General features: G+C 46.1%; 1 protein-coding gene across 6 annotated transcripts in view; it reads right to left on the minus strand.

Annotated features, from left to right (window-relative positions):
• Window positions 1-12912, minus strand: part of SH3GLB2 (SH3 domain containing GRB2 like, endophilin B2) — a 224899-nt gene that overhangs the window by 65431 nt on the left and 146556 nt on the right. For 4 of the 6 annotated variants that reach the window (XM_069609208.1, XM_069609206.1, XM_069609209.1 and 1 more), the window contains one exon: window positions 4421-4444. The exons of the other annotated variants lie outside the window; for them this stretch is intronic. In XM_069609208.1, the coding sequence (XP_069465309.1) occupies window positions 4421-4444 (24 nt within the window). The remainder of the gene's footprint in view (window positions 1-4420; window positions 4445-12912) is intronic. 6 annotated transcript variants of the gene reach the window in all.

Below are 12912 nucleotides of genomic sequence, written 5' to 3' on the forward strand. Positions count from 1 at the left end.
ATTGGATGAGAGAAGAAACAGATCCAAGGGTACCAGGTGGTGCTTCTTAGGTCCCAGTCCACCTTGGGGATAGATGCCAGCTTCTCCCAACACTGGGGCCTCTACAGTTGGGTTGAAAGGCAGCAGGGTTTCCCTCAGGGTACCCTCATCCAGGATATTGGTTAGTTCAAACTGGACCTTGGTCCTGGTGGGTACCAACAACCCCAGTGGCTTGTATTATCTTTGCCATCATCCGCTGGAAAGAAGCATGTGGCTTGCTCGGAATCAGCGCTGGAAGGATTTCTAGCTCTGGTGTTACGAAAGATTTTTGTTTTGCGCCTTTCCCTCCATAGATTTCAAGAAAACATCCTTCTTTTTGGTTGTATTGAAGCCTGTCCTTACTCTTTGGATGACAGTAAAGCCTTCTGCTTTACTTCCCTTTCCCTGTATTTGCTACGAGCCATGAGCTGGGGGGAAATCTGTGGCAAAATTGACGATTTTCAGCGCGATTACCGCCGGCGGGAAATCCGCCGGCGGTAATAGCACAAATTTTCCCCATTGGGCCCAATGGGGAATGAGGATTTCCCGAATGGGCCCAATGGGGAATGGGCAATAACCCTTCCGCCAAACCCGTGATCCGGCGCTAATAGCGCCGGTGGGGGTTGGCGGTAGGGCTATTAGCGCCGGCGCTAATAGCGCCGGTGTTACCGCCCAACTCGTGATGAGGCCCTTATTATCCTTATATCTCTTTATATAATGGCTTTTTGGTTACTTTTCATATATGCCTAAGACAAGCCGGTGGCAGCTGTGATATTGTTACTGTTTTTTGTGTTATTTTACTTGTGTACTTACCGCAAATGGCTACTAAAGTTGGCCAGCACCCTAAACTGGCCAAGCCACAAGGTATTCTGCATGTTCTTTTGCCATATTTTTCTTTGACCTTCTTCCTGCCTTCTCAGGTCAGGAACTGCCTTATTTGCAATTCCCTTTCCCGGGGAAAAGTTGTGGCTTTCGCAGGCTAAGGGGTGGTGTGTGTGAGCCAGAGAAGGTGCCTGGGACTGTTTAATTCAAATCCACATCTCTGGTGGCAGAAAGTATGTTACTAGGCAGATGTGGTGGCCAGTGGCTATCCATCACTGGATAGCTGCTGGCTGTTTGACCGGTGCAGATCCTTACCTTTGGGGGGCTTGGAATTGCTCCCAGCCTGAATCTTGGATAAAAGGAGGACACACGATACTGTGGAAGTCTCGGCACCAACGATGATCTGATTAACAAAGACCAGAAGCACGCAGACAACCCAAAGGCGACCCTGCAGTTAACTAGCATCGACTCCAGTGTTGTCCCGGAGAAGCCCTGCTTTTCCGTCCTGATCTCAAGGTGGTCTTTGTTGGTGCTTGGACCTCTGGACCGATGGCAACAACCAGTCTTGACCAGCCCCCCTCCCTGCTGAGCCTTCGGAAGTGTCTATGGACCAACCAGCGGACAGACCAGCTCTCTCCTGAGGTATCTCACTGCAGCCATTGTCGGTCCGAGTAGAGCCTTGGAACTCGACAGAACTTCAGCGTGTGCCATAACTCGCCTGGTCCTGCATTTTCAGTGTCTCACTCCAAGGGAAGCTCTGCTGGGGCGGCTCCTATATTCGCAGCTGTACGATTGCTTGCCACCACCTGACCGGGAAGACCGTCATTTGATCTTGTCTTCCTCGTGTCCCGAAGGTGTCCCGTGGCTGTCTCTCCCAGAGAGGTCTTCACTTTTCTTTGTTTGGTTCTTTAACTGGAAGCTGTCTGGAACACATTCCTGTGCACTGCAACCAAAACGAAATCCTGTGAAACAACTTATCACTTCTGTCTAGACGACCCTTGCAGAAAGAACAACAGAAGAGCACTCCTGCAATTACGTCTGGAACCTCCACCCAAGGTATCTGGAGAACTCTGTGCTGAGGGGGGGGGAAGCTGAGGGGGGAAGAGTGGTGACCGAAGGAGATGAGGGGGACAGGGAGGGCCGACGGGGGGCATAGGTCTACTTTGCTTTTACTTTCTCCCCCTATCTCCCATAGGGTAACTAGGGCGTAAATTCCTGACTCCAACTCACTCTGACCGGACCTCTGGTGGTGGAACCTGGGGTTGAGAATCCTTCTCTATGACTATTTTAGTGGGTTGGTATTTGAGTGGAGTACCCAATCTGGGGCTCTAGGCCCAGTAGGCACACGACCCACGTCTGGGCATACCCATCCCACTCGACGTGAAAAAGCAAAAACAAAGCAGTGATGGCTGGAAGGTTTAGCATTAATCTTAAACATCTGGCAATTGCTCTGGGTAACCTTCCAGACCATCGATCTTCGCCTGCCAAGCCATTACAGAAAGGGGAAAGACTATATGCAAATCAGGCTTGGTGCCACCCCTTTTTATTTTGCATAAGTCACCCTGAGTGGTGTGGGTATGCCGAGATGTGGGTCCCAAGCCTGCTGGGCCTATAGACCCAAGCTAGTCCTCACTGATGACACCCTATGAGGCTGAAACACGTCTGGGGGTGCTTGTGGTCTCGTGCAGAAGGGATGTGACCTAGCCGTCTGGGCTGGACTGTCCCTTTTGGGGTGGGACTATGCATGGGTTCCATTTCTGTAATAGCTTGGCAGGCTGCAGAACGATGGTCTGGAGGGTTGGCCAGAGCAATGCCAAAGGTGAGGATTAATTCTAAACCTTCCAGCCATCACCTCTTTTGTTTTGCTTAATTTCTTTGGTACAGGAATATTATGGGCTTTGGGGTAGTCAGCTTAAAGCACAGAGTGTGGAGGTGTCCCTAAGCAGCCAGTCTTTCTCCCAGAATGGGCTAAACCTCCCAGGCTTGAGCGGATCAGAATACCACCCAAACAGCTGTCCAGCCAATCAAGGATCCATGTACCTCATAACAATGCTTGGTGTTAGAAGCAAGAAACACCAAGTCTTGTATTGTTCACCTATGGGTTTACTACCATTTGAATCCGATTTCTGGGAATTTGACATCGGCCCATGTGCTCTTTCAGCCCACAGGCTCCTGAGCACCATTAGAACAATTTACATGTCCCTGAATAGGTCTAGGGAACTACTTACATTTTGCAAATGTTCCTTGCAGGTTTTGAATCCAATTACAAAGAATTGTTATTTCTCTGCATTACAATAAAAAAAACTCCCATTTAAATGTAAATAATCTTGCTTCTACAATTCCATTGCTCATTTTCATTCCATCTTAATTGCCCATGAGCTCATGTCCACCTCCCTGGCTTCTGTATCCATCCAGCCAGTGTAAAGTCCAGTCGGAGAGCCCACAGTTGCACTTCTGGCATTATAGTTGTGCTGACAACTTGTAGATGCTTTGCTTGATCTGCAGACAAGCCGGAACGCTCTCCTGCTGGCCATGTGGCTGTCATTAAGCCTCGTATTATTGTCTCGCAGTCCCCAGCAATTTTGCTGGCCCATAGCTCGCCCTAAACCCTCATCTCCTTTTCCATCCCTTCAGACCTACACTCCAAACCCACTGCCCACAAAGCTCTCTACCCCAAGATGTGAAAGCACCCCATGTTAGCCATGTAGCTTTCTCCAGCCCTCCAACTGACCTGCTCACTTCAAAGCTCCTATACCAGCTCAGGGTCTATACTATCAACCCCACCACTCTGCTCTTCTGCCAACCCCCTCGACTCCTCTGCCAGCAGACATTTTCCCAGCCAGCCTCGACAGCTTGCCTGTAGTCCCTTGCTGGCTTTCCTACATGTTGTGCCTTTGTTTCTAGGGCAGCAGATGTGTCTGCTCTCGGCTCTGTGCCCGCTGCGCCTCTCCCCCAGGACTGAGAGGGGTGAGCAGGGAATGAAGCAATTCTGAAGTAAGAAGTCCCAGGTAGAAGGCAGATTATTAATCGACAGGAGACGGTGCTTCACAGGGAAGACAGGGCAACAGCCCTGTGCAAGGACTAAAGCATACCCTCTGCTTCTTTACCAAAGCAGCAGAAATGGAATCACTCTGTGCTACGGGCAGGGGTGGTGGTTGGTGTTTCCCAGGGCCTACAGTGGATGAGTCAATGTTAAGACGGAGCACACTGTGCTCTCCACTCCTCCCCCATAATCCCTTAACACCCACATAAAGAGCATCATTAAATATTCAGCAGAGCTGTTCCCACTGCCTCCGAGAAGCAGAGCGAGACCAAATGGATTCCCTTCAGCAGGCAAGAACACGCAGCATGAGATGAAATACAGATTAGAAGGGATGCAAGACGTAGAGCGCAAACCATCACAAATACTGTGCAATGCAGCCGTATGTATCATGTCTACATCACCGCTGTGTGCCCTTCTGAGATCTAGGCGGTGGCCAAGTCCCTGTGCACGTCATGGTTTTACAGCAATACACATCACATGAAAGTCACATCACAGGAACACAAGCCCCCCCTCCCCGGCCAATATACAAATACTTACTTTATCCACCTCGTCACTCCAGAGCTACAGGATCCCAGAACATCAGGACGGCAGAGTAACAGGACAACAGGTCAGTATCAGACAAGTCGTATACAATTCAACACCACAAACACATACATGCAGGCTAGCGGTAGGAGCACAGAAAAGGGTGGGAGCGTCACTGGGTGGCGGGGTGCAGACACATACACACAGGAATTTCATGCTCTAGAAATGGGACAGGTCTGGGCCTCGTCTGTGGGTAGGGAGAGGATGAAGGCAACGTTTTGATTGAAATCACAAACATGTAAAACAAAGCAATGAAAAACCATGCAGAGGTGGCCTGATGAGAGTGAAAATAAACGAATGGCTGGGGGATTAATGACAGCTGGAGAGTGAGAGCAGGGTATTGGAAGCGGACAGAGACAGGCTTTTGGCCTTTCACCATCATCAGTACACCCCCCCTGCCCAACACCATGAGGATAAAAAAACATCAACCCAAGGAGACCAACGAGGTGTCCTACCCAGCCCAGTGTTGGACCAGAGTCATTGCAAATCACTGTTACTTAATAGCTCTTTGACAGGACAGTTATAATCGTTCAGGTCTTCTGGGGTCCACTCCTGTCGCATAGAAAAGCCTACTCAGTTAATTTCCTATCACTAACCATGAGAACATGTTGCGATGCATAAAACCATCCTTGAACACTTGGCCTGTCCTTAATTCAAATGTTTCAAAGAGAATGCCATCTCCACCCAGTGCTAGAAACCCTCCACTGCATCAACTCAACCCAACCCCACGCTTAGTCCGCCTCTCCGCTTCCCCTTACCAACATCACCCACTTTACAAAAACAGGAATTCTATTCAAATAAACTACAATTCTTGGAATCTACCATCTAAAAGTACAGCTTCCAGTTTTGCAAAAACAAAAAAGCAAAATGAATTTTACAGACCGCTGAGGCCACCATTCAAATAAGGTCTGGTTGAAATTAGACATCCTGTCCCTGGCACAGTCATCCAGAATAACTTTAGTTCTCTGCACCAGGCTCTCCTCCTGTACCCTTACCCAGGCTGACTTCTGTCCCTTCTATGCAATAGGCTTGTTCCCCTACTCCCACCCAGACACCTTCTACTCCCACCCAGGCTCCCTTCCTCTACTCTCACCCAGGTGAATGTATGATCCTTCTCTGCCCTTCTGTACCCTCACCCAGGCTTCCCTCCCATACCTTCTCTGTACCCTCACCAATGCTCCCTTGCTGCATTATCGGCCAGGCGCTCTTCACTACCCTCTCTGCACTAGGCGCCATTCCTCCATCTTCACTTAGGCTCCCCTCCTGTTCTCCTTTTTGCCCTATGCGCCCTTTGAGAACCTTCGCCTAGGCTCCTTTCCAGCCCAACTCTGTTCCCTCCCTGCATCAGACCCCCTCGCCCAGGCTCCCTTCATGTTCTCTAGCCCATGGAAACTTCCATCGTTGCACCGGACTCCCTTCCTGAACTCTCTCCTAGGATTTCTGCCAGTAAACCTCTGTGTTTGAAGGCCTGCTTAATTCAAATTTCTCCATTAAACATGTCCCATGCAGAAGCAGAATGATAAAGTATATAAAATTAAAATAAATCTCGATTCCACAGGGACAGTCACAGCACCACAGAAAGACCTGCACAGCCGGATGGCAAGAGGGAAGAGTTGCTCTGGGGAATGAACACCAATGGACATGGCTCTGGTACCCACCAGGAGAGACCCCAAACCCTATTACTCCATCACAGGCCCAGATGGCTATTTAAGCTCTTTAATGTCGCCACTGGGAGATGTTGGATTTAAAGCAGGGCAACATGGCACTAAACTGCATCCAGGCTAAGGATGAGACTGGTGTCCGCATTAAACAATTTGACGCACACATGGCACTCTCACTTTAGAGAACCCAAGCTATACCAGACTAGGAAGGAAGAATGCATACCTGGCTCAGATGTCACCATGTCCAAAAAGCTTTTGCATGGATAGGAACTGTGCTTGCTCTGGTTTTTCAACAAGGGGGGCAGGTCCCACCTTTTACCTCCAAAGAGTGTGTGTATACCAACGACCTTCCTTTGCTGATATGTAGCCCTTGCTACTCCTCCAACTATCAACAAACATTTCAAACAGCCGACAATGTGTTTGGTTTCATTCTGCCATTGCACCCCTTTAAGACTCCGATTCAGGACTGTTTGTGAACTCAGAAGCCCACCCGAACCGGCCTCTGCAAATGTGCTGCACAACCAGTTCCTCTTTCCTCTTTTGCTTGCTCAGAGCCAGGCCTAGGTGTTCATTCCACCAGAAGGAAGGAAGCGAAGCAAAGCCACACCTGGATTTTCAACATATTAACAAGAGATGGACGGTGGCCTTTGAGAAACCAAGCTGCAGTAGGTGTGGGGGCGGTGATGATGGACACAGAATGTGGGGGTGGGGGGGAACCATGCCAACTCTGGAAAGATACAGAATCCCCACCCAAAGGCATCAGCACTCGGAGGAAGTGGCTATTTGAGGTCCCCTCATCCCCATTCTCCACTCAAGCAATGAACACAGTATTGTGAGGTGTGGGGGTTTGAAGTGTTACACTCAATGGGACCACGCCACTCTACTCCCTCTCTAAAGCAGGAGGTCCCAGCTGGTTCATGGGGCTCATCGAGGCAGCACTGGATGCACAGAGCCCAATTCTACTTCTGTTCTCAGAGTGCTTGTAATCACAACATGAACAAGCCAATGACCATAGTTATGTTAGGGTCACAGTCACCAAGCATTTTATACTTTCAATTTAATGGCAGAAACTTCCCTGCAGGCCGGGAGTGTATTTGGAACAACGCTGTTCAGCAATGTAGCTAAACCAGCATGGACGCGTGCGAGGCTGCCCAATTTGGGAGGGCACGGAGTGAGTTTTTTTCTGGGTCAATCAGGAACTAGCTCACAGTGGACGTATGCCTTGTGCATGGAACTCACCGCATAGCTTTGTTTTTTTTTTAGAGGGCAGTGGAATAGGACTGCCTGCCAGTGAATGGTGTCTGCTTTAGTGCAGCCTGTGGCTAGAATAGTAAAGGTTTTCACAGCACTCGGCCAGGTCTGGTTGGAGCCGCACATCAACGGCTCTTCACCAGAATATGATCAGGCCAGTGACCACGACTCGGGAGGATAGCTCGGCTTGGAAGCAAGACAACACAGAGCAACACAGGTTCTATTCCCAGGTCTGTGCTTAGAAACCTCTGGGTATTAAGCGCGCTGTAAATAAACTATCATATCATATCACGACAGAGAGAGCTTCAGGCAAATACTTGCCTGTTTTTTCTAAAGGAGAATTCTCTGGAGAGCTTCATGCGGCAAGAGCAGAGCCACAGGCTCTGGAGAGGACGAAACTGTTCTAAAATAGACCCGAAAGCCCTGAGAAGTTCTGACAAACATTTAACATGGACTGTTTATAAAATTGAGTCAAACACCAGAATGTTGGCAAAATCTTTCGCTGAGTGTTTTCATGAACATATCTGTCAGCACTCACTGAGCAAGCTATTTCAATGCTATTTTCATTTCCTATAATCAGAGATTGCCAAACACTTCCTCCAGCAACTGGCAAGCAGTATTCTCCTTCGAGTCGATCACATAAGCAAGCCATTTAAATCCTATCTTCCTTTCCTATTATCCAGAGATTGCCAAACACTGCTTCCAGCAACTGGCAAGCAGTATTCTCCTTCTGGTCTATCATGTTTAAGTCTTGGACCCAGGAGCACACAATGGATTATACAGCTGCCTATTTGAGGGCAGCAAAAGCATTTCAGTTTCTACAGCTTCGGAATGACTATGTGTGGTTTACCACAGAACGGTAGCAAAGTCCCAGACATCTGAAACTTGACAGACTCTTAGATAAGTTCATTGTTTTTTTTTGTTTTTTTTTTATTCTCGTTTATAATCAAAAAGATTTTTACAAGAACCTTTTCAATTTGAACATCATCTTTGTAGAAGGATGTGTAAAAAGATGGCGAGGAGTAGAGAAAATGATCGAATGTCTTTAAATCCAGGAGAGCAGGATTTGTAGTTTCCCCTTTAAATTGCTCTACGAGTTGGTCAAGAGTGGGGCAGCCGCTTGGTCAACCTTTTTGGATTGACGTCGCTTGAGCTGTGATCATTTTCAATGCTGCTTCTAAAATTTTGACTGCCGCTATGGTGTATCTGTCTCCCCTGCTATCAAGAGGCACCATCAGGTTTCCTCCTCTCTAATTTTGGAATCACCAAAAAGCGGAGTTAGGTATGAGATCCTAAGATGGCGAGTCTTTTCACAATCCATTAGTAGGTGTTTTATCGTTTCCGGTTTTGATTCATCTTTGCAGAGTCTGAATTTGTCTGATGTTGTGAGTGCATGGATCGCACACATTTCTTGTGTGGGGAGTAAGTTCAAATGTATTCTCATAAAAGATTTCTGCAGTGCTTTGTTTGGAAATTTAGAGCAGTATGCTAGTGGAACTTTCAATTTGTTTGTCGATGGTGGAAGATGTGTCAGCAAACGGTTTGCAGTTGCTTTTTCACATGTAGATATCCAATCATCAAACCCCATTTTTGCATTTATTTTTTTGGGGTTAGTGATCAAGTCTTCTTGAGAACAGGCGAGTTCTTTCAGTCTACTGTCCAAGTTGTGTTTCCAGGTGTTTAATGCTTTGCATCGGCCGCTTTGAAGTTCACTACAAATGATCTTATAAATAGCCAAGTTGTCGGGAGTTAGAATTTTCCGCAGCAATTGCATTTGGCTTTGTTCCACTGAGGCTGCCAATGACAGTAGACCAAGCTCACGCCTAATAGCTGGTGTTGAGGTTGATTTAGGAAGTCCTAGGACCGATTTCCACACGTAGCCTTCGATCTTCAACCAGAGCAAAGATGGGATGTTAAGAAATGCGTCCATTCGGTAAATCAGTGCAGGGACCACTTTGGATTTATAGAAGTGTATTGCTGGTGTTAGCGAGAATTTTCCATATCTTCTGTTGACCAGCCTGATTTGGCTGGTCAAAGTTTAGTTTTATTCCAAAGTGATTGTTTCATTGCTTTTTCACTGTTTGTTGAATCCACCATTATGCCTAGATATTTGAAGTGCGTGACTACTTCCATTTTTGTGTTGTTTAGTGACCAATGGCTTTTGTTCTTTTTCCCCGTTTATTATTATTTTTTTGTCAAGAATTAGGACTTTTGTTTTGGCTATGTTGATTTCCAAGTTGTTTTCTTCGGTATATTTGGGCAAGTTAGATATCTGACGTTGGAGACCAATTTGAGTTTGGTCAAAAAGAATTAGGTTGTCTGTGTATAAAATACAGGATATTGGATGTTCACCTATTTTGGGCGGCAAAATGATCTCACAGATTCTTCAGAGTATTGGAAGTCACCAATGTATGCGATAAAAAGAGAGGGAGCCAAAGGGCAGCCCTGTTTCACTCCTCGCTCAGATTTAATTTCTTCTGAGAGTTGTCCCTGTTGGCTCAATCGTACTCGGATTTTGGTGTTAGTATGGAGTGTAATTACTGGTTCTAGGATTTCTTTGGGGCAATTCCATGTGCTAAGTTTGCTCCAGAGTTTCTGACGATCAATTTTGTCAAACGCCTGTGACATGTCAATAAATGCTAAGAACACTTTTGGCGACCCGGTCTTGATGTTATTTTTTATTATGTTGAGTAGAAGAATATTAATGCTGGTACTTGCGTTTTTCAAGAAACCGGTTTCAAAGAAATCTGTGCTTGGTGATGTTCTGGCCCACCTTTGAAATCTTTCCAGTAGTAAATGAGGCAAAATAAATTCCAGTTATATCCATCAGTGCGATTGGTCTGTAGATTAGTGGATCGTCGCGCTTTCCTTTCTTGAAAATTGGTACCACTACGGCTTCCGTCCAGGATGCGAGGATCTGCTTTGCTACTTTGCAGTGATGGAAAACGTTACTTATAAAGATTGCCCACTCATCCGGGTTCTGTTTGAGGTCGATATTAGTGAGACCGTCCAGTCCCGGTGCCCTTGATCTTTTAAGTTTTAAGATTGATGCTCTAATGTCTTCGGTGTCTGTAAGGTCGGCCCATTTATTTTCAGCTGGAAAGGATGGCATCTTTGCATTCAGTGTTAGTGGGGCGAAGAGGTTGGTGAAGTGTGCTATCCAATCTGTCTCTGGGGTGGCATTAATTAGCTGATTGTTAGTTTGAGGGTCTTTGCTCTTTATCAGTGCCCAGAAATCTCTATGTTTGTTAAGAATTTGAACATGTTCTCGGCGTCGTTTTGGTATAAGGTTGCTCTGTAGTCTCTTAGACTGGTTTCATAGGTCCTTGTTGCTGCTTTAAGGACCTTTGTACCTTCCTCAGAGTCGTGGAAGCGGACAGATCGTTTTAGTTTGCTTAGCTCTCTTCTTTTCACTACTAGTGTCTTGTCGTATTCGTGATTAGCTTTCTTCTTTTCTTTACCTTTCCTGGAGTCTTGCTTGTAAGTCATCAGGAGCGGAATGTAGTTTGGTCTCGATGTTTCTGCGCCAAGGGGGGCGCTTTTCAATTCAACGTTGTATTTGTTCGTTATATGTCTTAAGTCTGCCGCTGTTAGTCTGAGGCGCATCTGGTTTGCGTTTTGCTCCACGTTTGGCTTCTAGACTTGTTTTAGTGGACAGGTGGTAGTCAGATAGCTTTCATTAGTACGATGAACCTCAAAAAGATCGACGTAATGTAGTAAGTTATGTGTCACAAAGATGTAATCTAAAGTTGTAGCCGAATTTGCACATTCCCAAGTTGGAAGACATGGGTGATTTCCACATGTTGTTGCTATGTTTTGGAGATTTGACTTCATAAGATTCATCCAAGTCTTTCCTCGTTCTACTGTAGCAAGACTGAGTTGTTTCTGAGTATTGATGTCGGAAGATATTTTGCAATTCGCGTTTAAGTCCCTGCAAACAATAATATGGCTAGTTTCAAATTCGATTTGTAGTTTATCAAATGTGTTGGATACTTCTGTAGAAAAAGTGGCATTGGTGGTTCTTTGCGGGTTCCAATACAAATTTATTTATCCCAGCTTTGTTGGAGTTTGACTCGCCATTTTTGAAATTGTATGATTCCATGAGGCTAAAATTGCTAAAATTCCATAAGCCTCGACTATTTTTTTTCAATCGAGATTCCTGAGCCATATCGTACTGCCGTCAAGAGGCCCGAAGATGGCCGCCCTAGTAGACCTTTCATAGCTGGCGATAACTCGATTTCATAGCCGTCCAGGGCCGGTTTTTCCTGCAGCCAAGTTTCTTGGAGGCAAATTATGTCCAGAGTTTCCAAGTCTTGTGCCTCTGTTCGTGGCCACGTGTGTTCCAGGAGCCCATGGTTACTGGTTTTATTGATGTCAAAGCACTGCGATGGACGGTACTAATTTCATCTTTGCTCTTCCTGTTCCTTGGCTGCTATTTTGTAGATTTCGGTTTTAGAACGTCTTTCAGCCAATTCCAAGGTCCGGTTGAACCCTGATCGCTGTGAAAATCCTTGTCCGCTTTATTCCAATGTTGGGCAGACTTTTGATAAGTTAGGCTTGTGCCATCTTCACGATTGGATCTTGGAACGTATGGTGCCTTCCCATTCGTCAGGTCCTTCAAGATATGTCTTCTGTCTGACCTCAATCTGCCTCTTCTGTCGTTTTCATAGTTATCGCTTCAATAGTGGTGAAGTCTGTCGTGTCCGGGCCGGTCAAAGTTGGTCCGGCTTTGGTATGGCCGATTCCGTGCGCCATGGAGGTCTTCGCTTCTTCTATTTTTGTAATAGTCCTCCGTTTTAGACTTTTAGTGAGTTTTTGCAGCATGACTGCTATGTTTTGTACCTGGTTGTTTGACGGTGGAGGATGATGCGCATGGTAGTTCTGATATTTTGAAACCTAAATGTTCCAAGTCGGGAGTATACTTCTTGTTTGATTTCGTAAAGAGCTGACGCTTTTATGTGCAAATAAGCTTTTGCTTTTTTATCCTTATGATAAGGTTCAATCAGGATGAAATCTTCACTTTTTAATGTGCGTAGCTTTCGAACTTTTCCCAGTATTTCGAGCACCGATTTTCTGTTTAGGACCATATAGAATCTGCCGGGCGCTAACTGCTCCATTTTAAAGGTACGGGTAAGGTTAGTCTGCAGGGAGAGCCTTATAGAGCCATGCTGAGTTTGTACTTTAGATGGATCTATTCCTCCCGGTGGCCCTCTTTGTTCGTTTAATGTCTTTTGAGGGCTGATTGTTCCTTGTTTTGTCTGGTTCTTATTAGACGATGACGACTTTGTTCTTTCAAGATGATCCATGACAACTTGCCTTGGATCTTTTAGTGTTGAAGTTAATGGTCTTAATGGTCTTACTGGTACCGTATTCAAAATCAGTTTATTTTTAGGTGTTGAATCAGGTGGGCACTGTTCATGATTTTTTGGTGCGTCAACAGCTTCGGTGCGGTCATGAAAGACTTCCACTTCTTCAACTTGATCTAGGTGGAGTGCTAGATTCATTAACAAGGAATTACAATAAATTCCTTTGATG

This window comes from Ambystoma mexicanum, chromosome 8 (assembly GCF_040938575.1).
Source record: "Ambystoma mexicanum isolate Mex_15411 chromosome 8, UKY_AmexF1_1, whole genome shotgun sequence".
Taxonomy (NCBI): domain Eukaryota; kingdom Metazoa; phylum Chordata; class Amphibia; order Caudata; family Ambystomatidae; genus Ambystoma; species Ambystoma mexicanum.